Source organism: Petaurus breviceps, unplaced genomic scaffold (assembly GCF_028583685.1).
Source record: "Petaurus breviceps papuanus isolate PSGF00001 unplaced genomic scaffold, PetGlider_PUasm1.0 79, whole genome shotgun sequence".
Taxonomy (NCBI): Eukaryota; Metazoa; Chordata; class Mammalia; order Diprotodontia; family Petauridae; genus Petaurus; species Petaurus breviceps.
In genome coordinates, this window is record NW_027186523.1 from 15,129,490 (window position 1) to 15,149,478 (window position 19,989).

Sequence of the window (19,989 nt, forward strand, 5' to 3'; positions counted from 1 at the left end):
GGGTATAATTGTACCTACGTCACAGGGTTGTTGCAAGGGATTAAATGAGATAATACATGTAAAGTGATTTGTGAAACCCATGATGCTATATAAATGTTATCAATGTTAATCAAATAAGGTAATTGCTACTGTTACTTTTCAGTAGAGAAGGTTCATCTTGGAATCCTTTTCTTTTCAGAATCTGATTTCCTCTTGCTTTTAATGTGACATACTAAAGATAAGGGGACAAATAAGAAGGCTAAACATAAAATGATTAACAAAATTACTAGCCTAGGAGGCTGGAATAAAGGTGGTACCACTGAAAGAAAAGGGGATGGAAAAGTTAAATTTGTTTTTTGTCTTGGACTGTTTTTTTGGTGAAATGAATGAACTGTGAACAATAAAAATAGGGTCATGATCTCGTAATTGAATTTGCAATATTTGTATAATCTTTTCTTTTTGAAGGATTCTCCAGCCTTTCGTTGCACAAACAGTGAAGTTACAGTACAACCAAGTCCCTACCTGAGTTACCGGCTACCTAAAGATTTTGTAGATCTCTCCACTGGTGAAGATGCTCATAAACTAATAGACTTTCTAAAACTGGTAAACAGATTTTTAGCAGATAATTTTTGTATCTAATGCCATAGATTTAATAAATTTTATGATTCATAGTTTAATGCTGAGCAAATAGAAACAAGCTTTCTCTTCCCTGTCAGTTGAAGGGAGAAGTCATCTAATGAATGTTAATTGTTTCTTTCATTCCATCCTTCTGTAGATGTTTGACTGCTCTTAAAACAATTTTTCCCAATACTTGTACTGCATATACAAGCCAATATACAATATACAAGTAAATTCTAATCTGTTAGGATGCCAGTAATTCTATATTCCTGTTATCGTTACTGAAGGGCATTTTTTATATCTGAGAAATGAAGTATGGAAGTATTCAGGAACCAAAGCAATAAGATAGCACCGTGTTTTCCGTGATAATTTGTAACTATTTATAAAGCCAAAGCCTCGGGAAAGAGTGTGTTCATTTTGCAGAAAGAGTTAACTGAATGTCATAAATATCCTCATTAAAATGTGTTTTTTAATGTATTATTTGATTTTTATTTTTATTTATTATATGTTTCCTTCGACAGAAAAGAAATCAACAAGAAGACGACTGAGAAGAGCCATAGGGTTGAAGGCTTAAGTAAAGAGGAAAGCATGGAGACTACTTCCCAAGGCTGCCTATAGACCATAACTTCCTACTAACCTAAAGAAAAAAAAATCAATTGCTTTTTGTATTCATGTATATTCAGCTAGAAAAAAATGGAGAGACTTTGTTACCATGTAAAAACAGCATAATAAATAGAGATCTTCAACATAGGAAACCATTTTGTTCTAGTGATATGAAGCATTTTGTATGGTCTAATTGGTCTTTTGACTCAGCCTGTCAAGCCAAATTAAGCTAAGCTTCTTGCTGCAGTAGCTCTGTGCCCAATAGGTAGGTGGATAAACTTGTGTTGTTATGCAATATTGAATTTAGACTAATTAGCCTTTCCTTTTGGAAATAACCCCAGGTTGCTATGGGCTTTCTTTCCTGCTTACTTTCTTTTTTAAAAGCTTTAAAGAGTTTCTTATAATCTTTGTATCAACTTGATCTTCAGTTTTTTGGATCTAACAGAAAGTTCCCAGTTTCATCAGATTCTTACTTTTTCATCTTCCTATTAATATAGTATAATCGAATTATAATGTAAAGTTAACTGTAATTTGGGGAAGATATCCCCTTAATTTTCTTTTAAGAATTATGTGATGTCAATTCTCCTAGTGTATAAACTCTTGTCTGAGAGTATATTTGGTACTTTGGGAACTGAGGTTTCTTATTTTAGAGCTCCATTGTCCTGACTGCTACAAGCGAAAGCCCATCAGACTGAGTGCTTCCTGTGTTTGCAGAGCAGCACATCTTATACTTAACTTGTAAAAAAAATATAAGTAATGGAGGTGGAGAGGGTAGACAGAGGAAAAAAGTGAATGGTGACATTCCCTCCTCAAGCCCCAGCACATACATATACCGACTGACTCTGTGACCCTCGTCAAAGAGTCTCGCCCTTAGTGCTCTAGACAACTGTCTAGGACTGTTAGGTTCAGTGAAGTAACTGGCCCACATTGGTAGAGGGAGTTGCCATAACTAGTATATAATCACTGAAATTCCAGGCCCCTTTATCCCCTCTTTATGTACAGCGCACACACCCTTATTCCTGGCAAATGAAGACTGCGTGGTCAGAGGCATCATTCTTATTTGCTCATTCCAGATCATTTTGCCCTCTATTTTGCTTTTATTCTGTGAGCCATTATCACTCTCTCAGGTTGTTGCCTCTGTCAGTCTTTAGTAACCACTACATGTTGATTGGTAAGTGAAAGAACATACTAGGTGTTCTCCTTTGTTCAAGGCTACATTAACTCAAAGAATGAGAAGTTTGATGTGCACAGGTCCAAACTATCTTGTGAATAAGGGTTAGTACTGAATTCTTGTTCCTCTGACAAATTTGTACTGTTTTTATTCCTTTTACAAGTAAGTGAAGATTTTGTTTCTTCATGCCGAAAATCTCCAACTATGAGGTTGGGTTAAAAGGATCAAAAGATCCTAGTAAGAACAGACAGATGCTTTTATGATCTCTGAGACAGTATCCCTCAGTGTCAAAGTCATCCCATAGTAGTCTGAAAGCTCCAGGATGTGTATACTTCTTCTAGTGATACAGATAGAAACCCCTTCAAATCTTAGGAGTTGTTGTAACCAAAAACCTTACCATCTTCCAATCTGGTGGTCAGCTTTCCAGAAATGAGCCTCTCTCCACTTGGCTGAGCTGCTGGTCCTTGGATGGCTGATACAGAGCCCATTATGGGGGCTGTCCTTGAGCTTCTGGGGAGGGTCTGCCAGAGCTTGTATTGCTGGTATAGTTCAAAAAATCTAGGGTCATCCCTCCCCTAGAGAAAGCAGCAAAGGAAGACTTTATTAAAGGAAAGAAGCATAGTCATTCTGAACAAACTGTCTTATCTATTATACCTAGCATTTCATAATATTTAACAATTTAATTTCGAACAGTTCTCCAATGTAATTTTCAAACAGAACATAGTCTTATAGATTCATTGAATGTTAGTGCTGGAAGACGCCTTAACAAACAACCTCTTTGGTCCCCTAATTTTATAGGGGACTTTTCATAAAGTGTGGACAGCTGAGAACCAGAGTGGGAAGTGACTTGTCCAACGTCACAAAATTAAATGGAGACAGAGCTTAGACTAGAATCTAGGGCTTCTGACTGAAGGGCTCTTTTCACTACTAGGCAGCTATTTTCAAATAGCTGTATATTAAGGGGAAAATTGACCCGAGAATAAATAAAATATTTTGTCCTTTAACACAACAACTCCAGCAGGCTCCTGCTATGACAAGCCTCTTTATTTACTGAGTCTGGTGGCCCTTGGATATTCCAGGGTTGGCTTCATCGCTGGGAACCACCCGGAGGACAAGAGGCTATTGTAGCCACATGCTCTGTGGGGTATCTGGTTTTTCCTGCGGAAAAATAAAAATAACAAAAGTCCGCAGTTAGATATTTGGGGACAACTCTAGGTAAGTCCATCCTCAGGGTTTGGAGTTGGGACAAATCATAATGTGTCTCATGCATTTATTCAGGTCAAAATTGACTCAAATGGACACCCTAGTTGACTTTGAGGAGGAAAAGAATTCTCACAAGGACAAATTGAAATAAGTTTTTGTCAGGAAAGAGAAACTGTTTCTGTCTCTCTTGCCCCTGCCTTTCTCCTTCCCCTCCCACCCCTTTCAAATCCACCTTCTCTGCCTCTTCCCCCAAGGTTGCCTTTGTGTGATGTTTCTTCCTATTCAAAGTCAACTGGGGTATCCATTTGAACCCCATTTCACCAGGATAAACATATGGAAAACAATATAATTTGACTCAGCCCTGTAGCCTCTAGGGACTGACTGACCTATAGCCATCCCCAATCCCTAATTGTGAACATAGGGACAAACATACACCCATAGATACATCATAAAAATATCAACCTATGATTTTTTTTTTAACACCTGATTGGAGGGGACCCATCTCCCTTTGCCCTCAGATGATATGGCCTGTGCAGCCCCACAGTAGGGAGAATGCTGGATTTGAAGTCAGGGGACTTGGATTTGAATCCTGGCTTTGAAGCGTGATGAGTCACCTTGGACAAGTCATTTAACCTCTTTGGACCTCAGTTTCTTCATCTGTAAAATCAGAGAATTCTAGATGACCTTTAATCGCTTCTGATTATAATATTCTATCAGTCTGAGCAGCTACAACCCAAGGCTGCATAGATTTTTAGATTATACTTTTTATCATTTAAGTAACATCATCCCGTATTTCTTTGTGATGCTCTGGGATTTTTCTTAAATTATGTTTATGATTCAAACCTCTTCTTGCCCCCATAATCTTATAATTTTGAGGAGATGCCACTGCAGCTGTGTCCTTATCAGACATTGGAATAAAGTGTTGAATCGTGCAGTTGATAGTATGCAAGATGGGTTTCTGTTTTGATTTTATTTTTGGTAAAAGCATCAATTCTTATTAGAGACATATTTCTATGTCTTGGGTTTGTTTACCTAATGTAAGACCTCATGGGAGTCTGGTAAAGTTTTTTTTTTTAAATTATAAAACCTTATAGTGTGCCTTTAGAAAAGAACAAATGTTATTTGCATACACATTTCAAATAGCATCTAAATTTATTATTATGAATAAATATGTGCTTTTTCAAAAATGTTTTAAAGGGACACATTCTTTTCAAAGAAATAATGAAAAAGATGTGCCCGTTCTTATACTCTCATCTATTCTAGAGTCAGTGTGGTGTAAGTATAAAGAAGACTGCATTTTGAACCACAGATTTGGGATGGATTCCTAGCCCTGCTATGATTCTGTGGTGCCTTGGACAGGTCATTAGGCCTCTTGAGGTCCCAGTTTCCCCATCTGTAAAATGACTAAGGGCTGGACCTGATGATATCTAAGACCACTTGTAGCTCTAAATCCTAGTTTCTGAAATTTACCCTCAACTTTAGTCAGATGGGCACATGTTCCAGCACAAATATGTAGCTTTTGACCTTTGAGCTGTCCTTGAACGTTGTTTAATTTAAAAGTGGAACTAATAGTTTACATTTTAAGAGATATGATTATCAGGGCGGCTAGGTGGCACAGTGAATAGAGAACCGGCCCTGGAGTCAGGAGGACCTGAGTTCAAATCCGGATTCAGACATTTCACAGTTACTAGCCATGTGACATTGGGCAAGTCACTTAACCCCAATTGCCCTCCAAAAAGAAAAAAAAATATGATTATTGATGTCACATTTTCATAAAGGATTTGTATCTCTAAAGCATTGTATGTAGAGGCAAGATTATCTAAATACTTGTCCACTATCACTTTGTTTATAGGTGGGTCTCAGTTTGAAGGTATTATAGATTTATTTTTATTTTTCAACATTCATTTCCATAAGATTGTGAGTTCCATATTTTCTCCCCATCTCTCCCCTCTCTCTACCCCAAGATGGAGTTTAATTTGATATAGGCTCTACATATAGGTATATACATTTTTAATTTGAACTAAGTAACCCCATAAGTCACACAATACATGGTTATTCATTATATGTGCAGATTATCAAGATGTCTAATATAATCAGCAGAAATAATAACTAAAGAGAAATAGTTAAAAGGGTCATGGCAGCAATTTCTAACAAGTATGTTAAAGGCAATGCTTTAAGCTAATCATTGCATTAGACTGTTTTCCATTAAACTATTAAAATAGAATTTTAGAGTTGGAAGGAATTTGAGAGGTTATCTAGTTTAAATCTTAATGTAAATAGATAACCCGGTGTAATAATATTACATGAAAAATTTTCTCACAAAAGTACTGAAAGATCAAAACAGGTGTATCATCTGTTATTCATGCAGGACAGGGTATAGTCCCAGATGGGCCTTAAGTTGAGCAAAATCTCCAAAGACCTTGAAGATAGAAAATTAAGTCTGAGAAAGTCACATTCCATAGAATAAAGCTAAAATGATTAGCCAAAGTACCATTGGTAAAGATGGGCTCACTCTTTGATCTGACTGACAAACTTGTTATCTTAGGCAAAATGGTAATTGTTTTAGCTGCTAATTTGCAACTTTTGGAACTAGTACTCACATTATTTTATTCGTTCCCTCTCTTTGCTATCTCTCCTGTTTAGGACTGTTACCTTCTGTAGGTACTGTATAGTTGCATAGTCAACAAATACCAATTAGATGTTTGTTCAAATACCTTTCATACTTAGTGTTTCACATATCAGGGATGGGGATAGAGACTGGACCTATAATTTCACTGATATAGTGAATTTTTAGCTGAGAATTCCCTTTGACAGGGCAGGTTGGCACTTCAGCAACTTAAGAATCAAGAGAATTGTTTAGAGCACAGTGAGACATTAAGTGACTTCACCAGTGTTACACAACCAACGTGTATCAAAGATGTAACTTAACACAGGTGGTCTTTGCTCTGAGGCCAGCACTCTATCCACACCATTATGCCTGTCTGCTTTCACATATTAACTAATTCTAAAAGTAGCTTATGTCATGATTGATGATACAAATAAGTGTGATAGATAGCAGATGTTCCACAAAACAAGATGATGTGATAAAGCTATGATTGGTAATTGTTATGATACTCTGGTTTCTCAAAGATGGTATTGCATCTGTTCTAAACATTTTGTGAAATACCTAGTATATCCTCCCCCACTTAATTGGAAGCATTAACTATATTTAAATATTTTAAGCTGATTTTACTTTATAGATCATTATGAACAGCTTGTATATCTGCACTCATTGTAGTCTTAAAAGATGTAGGAAGCAGTAAAACTGGGAAAGAGAAATAGCACTGTAGGGGACTAGTTTGTATGATCATTAGAGTTAGCACCAGAGGGGATTGTAGAGGTCTTCCAATCCAGCCTCTTCATCATTCAGATTTTTAAAAAAACTCAAAAGTAGAGACAAAATGACTTTCCTAAGGTCACACTTTTGGTCCTTTTGTGTCTAGCCCAAGCTCTCTCACTCCAAGTTCAGTGTACTTTATATTACAAGATATTCTAGGATTCATTTTTTCCCCCATCACATGTGGAAGTGTTCTGGTCATAACTCCACCTTGACCCCGAGGTCATAGAAACATAGAGATTTATTTCATTTTTTTAAAATTAAATTTTATGTTTATTTTTAGTTTACATCATTCATTTCCACAAGATTTTGAGTTACAGATTTTCTCCCCTCTTTCCCCTACCTACCACCCCAAAACAGCAATCCCACTGAATACCCCCTCCCCCAATCTACTCTCTCCTCTGTCCTCCCCCATTCCCCCTTCCGACTTTCCAGGAGGGCAAGATGCATAGAGATTTATTTTTAAAAATTTTTTCAATCAATGAAATAAATGAAAATTCACCTTCTTACCTTCCCACTTTCTTTTCCCCATTGAGAAGAAAAGGAAAACAAAGCCCTTGTAATAAAACGGTTATATAGATTTATAGCCAAAAGAGACCTTACAGGTTATTTAGACCAACCCTCTCATTACAAATGAGGAAACTGAGGGACACAGAGATGAAGTAATTTGCCCAATTTCTTTTGAAGAGGAAGCCACCCAATCTAGATCATCTGACTCAATCTAGCATAGAATACTTTCAGATATGTCCAATCAATGAAATGAATATATGTGGACTGGTATTTGGAGGCATAATGGAAGTGAAGTGTGAAAACATGGCCCCTGTGTCTGGTGGGCTATGGAAGCTATTAACATGAATTTAGGACATGAACGTGTCTCTATGTTCCATGAACATGAGTTTAGGACAATGATTTTTTTGTTTTTACTGAGATACAAATAGCTTGTCACATTGAGGCTCATTCCTCTATATTCCTATAAATGTTATTTGTTTTCTTCAAAAAATTTAATTGTATTTGAGCTACAAATACTTTTGATTTCCCTGATTGCCAACTTTTGTTAGTCTCATTATAGTATAGAAACTACCATGTCTCTTTTTGTCAACAAGCGTGAGAACCAATATCACTTAAAATATGTTGTCTGAATACTTGATTTTTTTTCCTTCTGTATTTGGGACTTATTTGTTTAATGTATAAGGATCTTAGCTGGGATTATGGGATCATATATTTATAGACTTTCTATTAAACTAAAGAACTGGAATTGAATATTGTGGGGGTTTTTTAATACTTACTTCATTTGGAGTATTCAACTCCCCTCCCACCTCTTTTTATCATTTTAAAACTCTGGACAGTATTTGAAATATTTGAGGTCTAGCTTCCTTTCATGACCTATATGTCAAAAACAAGTGTAAAATCTGGGTAATATAATAAATAGCTAAATCAGTACCTTTTGCAGAGGATTAGAGTAGACATTCGACTAGAAAGTTAGATGGATCTGATAAATATATGTCTTGTGAAGGTATAATTTATAACAGTAGTGTTCATTTAACACCTTGTACGTGCTAGAAGGGTCAGACTACCACCTTGTCTATGAAGCTCTTTTATTTAGAATCATCAAGAGAGATGACCTTCTATGGCGAATAAAGGGCCATCATGTGCTTCAGAATCAAGATGATGGTTTGAGTGACCCTGACACATACAGGGTATGTCATCCTAGACAAGTCACTTAACTGCCAGTAAGTTACCAATGTCCTGGGCAACTCTTTAGGACCATGAATTATAGAACAGTTGTTGATTTGCATTGGTACAAGGATTTTTCTAACTGAGCTCCTTATTCTTAGTTACACCTTTTAAAGCCATATTTTGTGTGTGCTGTAGAGTAAAGAACTAGATAAAATAATGCATTTTGAAGGGTTCTAGCAAACATTCTAGAACTTGTCCAGATGAATAATAGCCTTTGAAGAAGTCACCCTCAGAAGTTATAATGTGTTCCATGATGATGTTACTGTAAAAAAAGAAATTAAAACTCATCTAGAACATGCAATTTAAAACAAAATTGTCTACTAGAATATCTTAAAAAAAAAAACAAATCCAGAAATCTTTCCTTATAAGGTTAAAAAGCAAAACCAACTACAGATATTCTATATCCATAGTCCCATACTTCTCTAATAATTATGCAGCATTTGATTTCATGTTGTTCTTTTCATTTACATTGCTATAGTTCTATATATTGGTCTCCTGATTCTACTTAACTTTATCATGAATCCATACATATGTCTTCCCATGCTTATCTAAAATTTTCATGATCATTTCCTATGGTACAGTACCATTCCATTACATCCATGTACCATGATTTATTTAGCTAGTTCTTAGTTAATGAGCACTTGCTTTGTTTCCAATTTTCTATTACCACAAAATGCTGCTATGAATATTTTGGTGTATAAAAGATCTTTTTCTTTCTGTCTTTGATCTTTTTGGGGTATATACCTCACAGTATTATCTATCTCTGGCCCAGAGAATGTGGGCAGGTTAGTAATGTTTTAATATAGTTACAAATAACTTTCACCTGCAGTGTATTAGAATACCTGTTTTGCTACATCCTCTCCAACACTTACTTACTCATCTTTGCCAATTTGCTGTGTGAAGTGAAAACTCAAGAGTTGTTTTGAAGTTCATTTCTCAAAGTGATTTGGAACATTATTTCATGTGTTTGATAGTTTCCAATTTTTTTTTTTTTGAGAATTGTTCCTATACTCCACCCACTTTTCCATTGGGGAATGGCTTTTGATATCATTTTGCATGGATTCCCTATTAGTATTGGATAATTACTTTATATCATATATCTTTTAACTGTGCATAACCATTACTTTAAGCTGCTATTGTTATATTGTGAGTTGAAACATCAAAGAGCCATCAGTGAATTTCCCGTGTAAACTTCATCCCACTGCTTTCTTGACTGAAAACTTGGCAGCTCAGAAGCCCTGGCTAAATCCTGTCTAACCAGTTACTTCTGCCAGTCTGTTCAGAACAATTCCACAGAACTACTGCATACTCCGTAAACTATACATACTTTTTTTTCTGTTAATATAAGAAAAGTTGAGATAGTTGAGGCAGGAAAAGAGGTCATGTGTTTGTCCTTGAATTTATATGTATCTGTCTCTTCAGGCAGATTTGTGTTCCTTCAGCCCTGCACAGACAGGATGGCAGTTTTCCTGTAAGTAATAAGTACTTGGCCCATCACATTAAATTTTTTTTTAAATCAGAATGAAAACTGAACCTGTTTTTTTAAATTAAATTTAATTTTTTCCAGTGAAAATTTGCATCCTACCTCCCCCAGTGAGAAAGGAAAAACTCATTACAAACATATATAATTAAGCAAAACAAATTCCTGAGTTGGCCACTGAACCTTTGATTTTATTAGTGTAAGGAACACCAATGAGGAAACTCCTTCTACTGTCACAGAACAGCAAACTGCTTTGCAATTTATAGACTTAGTTTCCTGGGGACAATGAGAGGTTAAGTAATTTGCCCAGGATCACACAGCCAGTATGTGTCAGTGTTGAACACAGGTTTTCCTGACTGAGGCTTTCTATCCACTACAATATTGCCTGTTGGCCTCATCATAGGATCTTAAAAAGTAGAAGACATTGCTGCTCTGTCCATTGTACTACATTTTGTCACCCCATAATTTTTTTTCAGTGATGAGCAATTTAACGGTAGTGTCATAAAAATCCAGTGATATTTCTTATCTAAGATGTTTTGCAAACATAATTTCTTCAGCTAGTAGGGGAAAGATAGATACGATTCTTTATCTCTTAGAAAATTTGTTTCTCTAGTGTGATTGGCAGGTAATAAGAGACATCTTTGCCCTAGGAGTCCAGTGATATTTAGAAATAATTGGCTAGGCAAATGTTAATTTTTTTTTCTGCCTCAAAGATTGAATTACCTAATCATTCTAAGTCAGTTTGATCAAAACTCTATAATGTGGCTGTAAGTCAAGAAATGTATGAGGCTTGTTTTTTAGATATGATCTAATTGGGCCCATGTTAGGTGACTGCTTCAGGCTATAAAATGATTATCAGAATGCAAGCTGCAGGCTTGTGTATATATTCAAGGGGTTATGATTTGTTCAAACAACCTTCCATATCTATGGTACATCCACAACAGAATAGCCAAAAGAGATTACTATTTGGCATAAATATGGATTCTAATGGTAAATCTAAGGTATTGTCCATGTTTCTCTGTCTTTTCTCATCTCTTGTAGATCCCAGTTTTGTACCCTAGTTCCAATAGTTCAGTTCAACATACATGCCTATCATATGCAAGGCACTAGGAATTCAAAGGCAGAAACAAAATGGTTCCCACTCTTAAGAGTTTATATTTAAATGAAAAGCATGATGTTCATGGACAGTTAATATAAGGTCATTTTAGGAAGGCAAGAATATGAACAAGTACTGGTTCAGGACAGCCCTGACAATGAGGTGGTACCAGGGCTGAGCCTTGAAGGATTTTCAGAGGCTGAATTGAAAAGGAAAGAGCACTTCCAACATATGGATAGAGATCCTTTGCACAAATACATGGGAGTTTCACGTATAATCCTCTCCTGTTCTAGAGTCCAGGCATGAAATGTTGGTTTTTTGGGACATATGTAGTTCAGATTGGCTGGAATATAGAATATGAGAATGTAAAATAAACCTGAAAATGAATATTGGAGTCGAATTGTGAAAGGTCCTAAGTACTAGTCTGAGAAGTTTATATTTTATCCTAGAGACTTAAGGGAAACACTGGAAGTTTTTGAGTAGGGGAGTGACCTGTGATCTGACCTGTGCTTTAAGATTATTTTGGCAGTTGTATGAAGGATAGATTGATGGGGAGTGATTATAAACAGGAAGACTAATAATTAGGATACTGTTTACAATAATGTAGCCAAGACGTGAGGAAAGCCTTAACTAGGATGATAGTCATGTGAGTAGAGAAAAAGAGATAGATGCAAGAGGAGAAATAGAGGTAGAATTGATAGGTTGTCAACTGGTTGGATATGGAGTTGCAGAAAATGAAAGGTAAAGACCTGATCCATAGTCACTTTCCTGTAAATATCCCTTGGTTTAATTACATGGTAGATCATTGTTGCTTGTACTCCCATTCTAAGTTTGTAATCAACACCAAGAACAAAATGATGTTGATTCTGGCATATCCTTCCCTGCAAAAAATAAACAAACAAACAACTAAGAGGACAAAAATAACAGCAGGAAGGCCAGAAGGAATCACAGGCAAACAGGACACCTTTGAGAGTTATGTGTTGAAATTTGTTACATACTAAAGAAAAAAGCAAGCTCTATGTAATAGTGATTCACAGTTTCATATATAATCTTTTCCTATTCTAGAATGTATATGGGGATGCTAATTTTACTTAGTGTTTTTTAAGCTCAAATTAAAAAAAAAACAATGGGGGTGGTACAGAACAAGAATCCATACCTCTTTACCATTGTCCTACAACAGACTTTTCAATTTTTTATCATAAAGAAAGAACTTGACAACCCCTTGCATTCTTTCTCCCCCCCACCAGAATTTATTTATTTTTAGTTTTCCACATTCATTTCCATAAGATTTTGAGTTACAAATTTTCTCTCCATCTCTTCCCTACCCCCACCCTAAGATGGCATACATACTGAATACCACTTCCCCCAGTCTGCCCTCTCTTATATCCCCTGTATTCTCCGCCTTACACTCTTACCCCTTACTTTCTTGTAGGGTAAGATGGATTTCTATACCCCCTTGCCTGTATATCTTATTTCCTGGTTGCATGTAACAACAATTTTTTAAATATTTGTTTTTAAAATTTTGAGTTCCAGATTCTCTCCCTTCTTTCCTCCTCACCCACCTCCATTGAGAAGACAAGCATTTCGTGAGTAGTTATGCAAAACATTTCCGTAGTACTCATATTGTGAAAGACTAACTGTATTTCCCTCCATCTTATCCCACCCTCCATTTATTCTATTTTCTCCTTTGACCCTGTCCCTTTACAAAAGTATTTGCTTCTGACTACCCCCTCCCCAAATCTGCCCTCCCTTCTATCATCCTCCCCTCTTATCCCCTTTCCCCCTACTTTCCTGTAGGGTAAGGTACTCAATTGAGTGTGTATGTTATTCCCTCCTTAAGTCAAGTCCAATGAGAGTAAGGTTGATTCATTCCCATTCCTTCCCTTTCACCTTCCTGCTCTTCCTCTCCATTGTAACAGCCTTCTCTTGCCTCTTTTATGTGAGATAATTTACCCTATTCTATCTCTCCCTTTCTCCTCCCAATATATTCTTCTCTCATCTCTTAATTTTTTTAGATATCATCCTTTCCTATTCAACTCACCCTCTGTCCTCTGTCTATGTATACATACACATACACACACATATATACACAATACACCCACCTATACATACATATATACACACATTCATATACATACACACACACACACACACACACACACACATATATATATATATATATATATATATACCCTTCAACTATCCTAATACTGAGAAAAGTCTCATGAGTTACAAATATTGTCTTTCCACGTAGGAATGCAAACAGTTCAACTTTTATAAGTTCCTTATGATTTCTCTTTCCTGTTTACCTTTTCATGATTCTCTTACTTCTTGTATTTGAAAGTCAAATTTTCTGTTCAGCTCTGTTTTTTTTTTCATCAAGAATGCTTGAAAATCCTCTATTTCATTGAATAACCCTATTGTACCCTGAAGTATTACACTTAGTTATGCTGGGTAGGTGATTCTTGGTTTTAATCCTAGCTCCTTTAACCTCCGGAATATCATATTCCAAGAACTTTTATTCCTTAATGCAGAAGTTTCTAGAGCTTGTGTTATCCTGATTGTGTTTCCACAATACTCAAATTCTTTCTTCCTGATTGTAATATTTTCTCCTTGGCCTGGGAGCTCTGGAATCTGACTATAATATTCCTAGGAGTTTTCTTTTGGGGATCTTTTTTAAGAGGCGATTGGTGAATTCTTTCAATTTCTACTTTACCCTCTGGTTCTAGAATATCAGGGAAGTTTTCCTTGAGAATTTCTTGAAAGATGATGTCTAAGGCCCTTTTTTTGATCATGGCTTTCAGGTAGTCCAATAATTTTTAAATTATCTCTCCTGGATCTATTTTCCAGGTCAGTGATTTTTCCAATAAGATATTTCACATTGCCTTCATCCTTTTGGATCTATTTTATAATATCTTGATTTCTCATAAAGTCATTAGCTTCCATTTGCTTCATTCTAATTTTGAAGGAATTATTTTCTTCAGTGAGCTTTTGAATTTCCTTTTTCATCTGGGCAATTAGGCTTTTTAAGGCATTCTCCTCATTGGTTTTTTGGACTTCTTTTGCCATTTGAGTTAGTCTATTTTTTAAGGTGTTATTTTCCTCAGTATTTTTGGGGTCTTTAGCAAGTTGTTGACTCGTTTTTCATGATTTTCTTGTATCACTCTCATTTCTCTTTCCAATTTTTCCTCTGCTTCTCTTATTTGATTTTCAAAATCTTTCTTGAGCTCCTCCATAGCCTGCAACCAATTCATATTTTTCTTGGAGGCTTTTGATGCAGGAGTTTTGACTTTGTTGTCTTCTGGTTTTGTTTTGATCTTCTTTGTCACCAAAGAAAGATTCTAAAGTCTGATTTTTTTTCTTCTGTTTGCTCATTTTCCCAGCCAATTACCTGACTTTTGAGCTCTTTGCCATGGTAGAATGCTGCTTTCAGAGTAGAGAGTGTTGTGCCCCAAATTTCTGGGGTTTTACACAGCTGTTGTCAGAGCTTCTTCTGGGCACCTGCCTCAGAACTGTGAGGAGGACTCCATCTCCTGCCATGCCAATACTCCTCACCCCAGGACTGCCACTCAAGACTGTGACCCAGATCCAAGCAGGTCAAAGCAAGAGAATCCTGCCTTAGTGCCAGCAAAGAAATTCCTGCATTTGCCTTCTGCTCAGCTGCTTGGTCCCCCTACCATCTGTGGGCCTGGAGCTCTGGAAGCAGCCATTTCCTCAGCTGCTGCCACCTTTGCCTCCCCGGGGGCAGTGGCTGACCCACACTCTTCTCTCACAGAAGTTTCAATAGAGTTTCCCTACTGACCTTTTACTTTTGCTTTGCCGTTTATGCGTTGAGAAGTCTGGAAACCACCACAGCTGCCAGTGATTCAGTCCCCTGAGATCTGCTCTGGTTGGTCTGTACCAGTGCAGCTCAGGCAGGACTGCGCTCCGCTACCACCCTGATGGGATAGAACCCTTCCTGTCAACCTGCCAGGCTGCCTTCAGTGGGAGATTTGTTTCACTCTGTCATTTTTTTTTGTGGGTTCTGTAGCTCAAAAATTTGTTAGAGTCAGTTTTCACAGATGTTAAAGGTAATTGGGGGAAGAGCTCAAGTAAGTGCCTTCTTTTACTCTGCCATCTTGGCTCCACCCCACCCTTGCATTCTTTCTAGTCTTACTCCCTGCCCCCCCAACACACACACTTTATTCTTTCCCTTCTTATTTTCTCTTGGTCTTTTGGTAAAATAGCCAGTGTTCTCTGCAATGTCCTCCTCCCATGGTGGTGTTTTTCTCAAGAATCTTAGTTAAAGTAGGTCCCCTTCTTGGCAAGTAGTCAGTCTTGATGGATAGACTGTATGTTCAGCCCTACAGTTTTGCTGAAGGCCTTTGCAGGTGCCAGTGTGGTGATTCTGCAGGATAGTTTCGCAGCTTCCATACAGGTTCAGTTCCATTTCCCTTTGCTCTCATCATTGAGGAGCAGTTTTGGATAAGCAAGGTCACCTCTAAAATATCAGTAGCAGAGCCCGGCTCCTGCCATGATTCTCTCCTCTACTGCAAGTAAGTAGACTTAGCTTGGGCTCATGGCCAACTTTTGCATCTCATTTTGGGGTGGGGGGGTGGGAGGGAGTAAAATAAAAATCATTTTCACCGATAGATTTCCTCATTCAAAATGCTTCAGCCCATGTGGGCTGATAAAATGTTTATTGCTGTTTCCCACGCTTACCAGCATTGCAATTATAATGGATTTGGCCCTAGTGAGTATCAGGAGCTTATTATATAGTACAGTTCAAATCATAGACTTTAAAGGCCAGGAGGAACCTAAGCTTCCTCACAAAGGTCACAGAGCATTTCCAGTCCTACTTTTGATTGTATGAAAAGACTATGTCTCACATCAGCCTTCATTCAGTTCCCTTGTTTCCTTTTTCTTGGGAGTACCTTCTGCACTTGCCTTGAGGCCAACAGAGATAAACTAGGTTAATTCTGTCAGGTCTCTCTATCACCATTATGCCAAAGCATTTAACTCAATACCTTGAAGAAAGAAAACTAGGAGGAAAAAAATTCCAGGCGGAGGGCTAAACAAAAGGCTGAGCCTGAGCCCGGCTACCCCTTACCATGTCAAAACAGCAAGAGTTGTACTCTTCCCCCAAAACCCAAAACACGTGAAAGAGAAAAGAAAAAAAGTTCCCCACAAGGTTGGTAGTTCCTACAGGGGGGAAAGAAACAAAACCAAAGTCTAGTTATTGGCTCCCTTGGCCCAAGATCGATGTTACTATAATGTGTCTTCTGTCATTGTCTCTTTTGGTAACGATTCAATTAGACTTTTCTACTCCTTAGCAGTTGGAAGTTTATGAATTCAGCCCAGGTTGTCTGAACTAGAGAAAGTAGGGAGGTTTTGGATAGGAGAAGGATCCCACAGCTCTCAGCCTACTCTAAAACTATAGACAACTAGCAGGAAAGAGGCTTCCCACAAAAAAGGCCAAATGAGAGGTTGGGTATAAAACCAGCTTCCCAGCACCCCAAACAGCTAAAAAGACAGAAAATAAACGGAAGGGGAAAAAACCAAATAACTAAAAGGGGAGTCATTAGGAATATTTTAGGTAACATGACTGAGAAGGTTGGATTTAAATCCAACTCCTCTCCATCATCCCAAATTATATATATATATATATATAGTGCTCTAAGGTTTACCAAAATAAAATCACTTTAAATAATGTTGTCTTGGTTTTGATTATGACTTAGTTGCTTGAGGTACTTACACTCCCCTACAATGCCCAGCACATAGTAAATGCTTGTTAATTACTTGATCTTCACTACAACCTGTGGGGGAGGTGCTAGAGGTATTGTTGTCTTTGTTCATGATGAAACAGGTTTAAAAAGGTTAATGACTTCTTTTGGTCAAGTAAATGACAGACATGGGATTTGAACCTTAGGTCTCCTTAGCTCCAATAGGTTTAGCCAATAGATTGTGATTAGCCAATAGAAATAATCCAAATATAGTAAATAAATATGAAACAAATGAGAAGACAGGAAATAACTTATCACAATGAAAGTCTTGTAGCAAACCCAATATTAGGATTAAAAGAAGTAATTACTTTTTTAAAAGGTCTTAATACCATAACTAAATATTATAGAGTGAAAGATAATTGATTTAGAAATCTCTGATGAGAGAAAAACTGCAAAATCATGATGTCCCCAAAATGATAATGGATCAACTGCAAGAGAATCTATAATGGCTCAGAAAAGCATTAGAAGAATTAAAAGAAGATATAAAGATGGCAAATAGAGCTTTGAAAGAGTGAATATAAAAAACAGTAAGTAGACAGTTAAATACAAATGTCTCAAAGAGTAGATCCCCTTCAAAAAGTGAGAAACTTAGAACTAAAAATGCAGAAGTGGAAGAAAAATTTACAAATATGAGCACAAGGTATATAAGATATATAATATATAAGATAGAATATGTGAATTCTTTATAAGGCAAGGTAACTAACCTAGAATGTGAAAAGATGATCTAAGGGTCAGAGATCTTTAAGGAAAACATAGTGAAGTAAAAAGCTTCAAAATCATACTTTAGGAAAGCACACAATAAAATTCCAAAAAGTCCTGAAAACGGTAAAGTATGGCTAGTAAAATCCACAAAGAGACATCCCAAGTTTAGCATACCAAAATACATCACAATCAAGTTTCAGAATTCAACATTAAGCAACAAATCTTATAAGAAGGAAGAAACCCTTTAGGTACCAATGAAAAACAGTCCCAAAGCACCCAATACTGTGCCATGTTTACTGAAGATTGAAAAAAAAAATGGAATCTGCTATTTTGAAAAGCAAACTGACTTGAAGAAAGAAAAAAATAAAATAGCATTTCTGCAGTGTTGATCTTAATCAATAACTGAAAAAAAAATATGGGCTTTCAGCAAAAGGGGATACTTTGATTTTCTATCAGAAGAAAATCAGGGGAAACATGTTGAGTAAAGATAAAGTGAAATGCTCACCAATCAGAACCCATGGTCATGGGAGTAGGACCTTCAGTTTTGGATGTGCATGGACGCTAGAGCTACACGTTTTATGGCATGGAGCCAGTCAGGATGTTTGGCAGCCCTCCAAAAAATTAAAATTTGCATTATGAAAAACATAAGTTCCAGGTGATGGTCCCCCTATACTTTGCCCACTTGGGCAAATTCCATCCCCAATTCTGCGCACCACAGTGTAAGAAGGACATTGATAAATTGAATGAAGTTTCTTGGAAGGTCCATGAGGTAGCCTGAATAATACAAGACTCAAATTGCTAGTCTGATTTTTTTAAAGAGAAGAAAACCAAGCTGTTCATATTAAAAAGAATTCACAATGATTGAAGATGAAATAAAGGAACCTGCTGTTTGCATATAGAGTAGATTTGTCCATTAGCATGTGAGCTCCTTCAGGTCAAAGACCATGTTTTCTCTGTATCCCCAGTGCTTGGAACATATTAAGTGCTTAGTAAATGCTTGTTGGTTGATGATCAGTAATTTTTTGTCCAACTACATGTCAATGAAATGACTAATATATTAAATGGATGAATAGGTATAAAAACACGAAATATCCAGATTAACTAGATTATTTAAATAACCTAATATCAGAAAAAAAAATGAGAATAAGCCATAAATGAATTCACAAAGGAAAAACAGCCCAGGACCAGATAGAGTTACAAGTCACTTTTATAAAATATTCAAAAAAAATAATTTTAATATTATATAAACTATTTGCAAAAATAGGAAAAGAAAGGATCCTTCCAAATCATTTTTATAACTAAAATATAGTCTTTATAACTTCCATCAGTCAGAGAACTATAGACCAATATACCTTGTAAATATCAATGCAAAAATACTTTTCTTGTTTCCATATTATTTATTTATTTTTAACTTTTTTTTTTGCAGGGCAATTAGGGTTAAGTGACTTACCCAAGATCACACAGCTAGTTTTTGTGTTATGTGTCTGAGGCTGGATTTGAACTCAGGTCCTCCTGACTCCAGGGCTGATGCTGTATTCACTGTGCCACCTAGCCATCCCAACATTTATTTTGTTAAAAATTTTGAGTTCCAAGTTCTCTCCTTCCCTCCCTCCCAACCCTTCTCCACCCAATAAGGAGGCAAGCAATACAATATCAATCAGACATGTGACGTCATGCAAAATGTATTTCCATATTAGCCATGTGCAAAAATATTTTTTAAATTAACAGAGGCTACAACAAGTAAAAAGCTTATATGTGTGTGTGTGTCTTTGTGTATATTATATATTTATATGCACACATATATGTATGGACACATACCTACTATCTTCAGGTTGGATTTGAACCAAGAATGCAATATTGGTTTAATATTAGCAAAACCATATAGATAGCAGACCATGTAAATATAAAAAAGAATCAGGGTCACACATTTGTATCAACAGATGCAGAAAAGACTTGATAGGGGCAGCTAGATGACACAGTGAATAGAGTACTGGCCCTGGAGTCAGGAAGACCTGAGTTCAAATTTGACCTCAGACACTTGACACACTTACTAGCTGTGTGACCTTGGTCAAGTCACTTAACCCCAACTGCCTGTAATGGGAATGCAAATTTGGAAGATCTTCCCTGCCCCTAGGCTAAAGTGCACCTGAAGCCTGGGGTGGGAGGCTTGTTTTTCAGTAGATACTTTTTGATTGGCCAGTGGGTCAATAAGGTTGTTACATTCTCTGAGCTAGGAGAAAGCTATATAAGCCCTGATGTGAG

At 36.7% G+C, this 19,989-nt stretch overlaps 1 protein-coding gene across 2 annotated transcripts in view; it reads left to right on the forward strand.

Moving 5' to 3' along the window:
- CDC123 (cell division cycle 123) overlaps positions 1-8,210 on the forward strand; it is a 116,527-nt gene extending 108,317 nt beyond the window's left edge. For both annotated transcript variants that reach the window (XM_069106403.1, XM_069106404.1), the window contains 2 exons: positions 445-582; positions 1,119-8,210. In XM_069106403.1, coding sequence (XP_068962504.1) covers positions 445-582; positions 1,119-1,145 — 165 coding nt within the window. In that variant the 3' untranslated portion in view covers positions 1,146-8,210. The remainder of the gene's footprint in view (positions 1-444; positions 583-1,118) is intronic.
- The last annotated feature ends 11,779 nt before the right edge of the window (positions 8,211-19,989 follow it).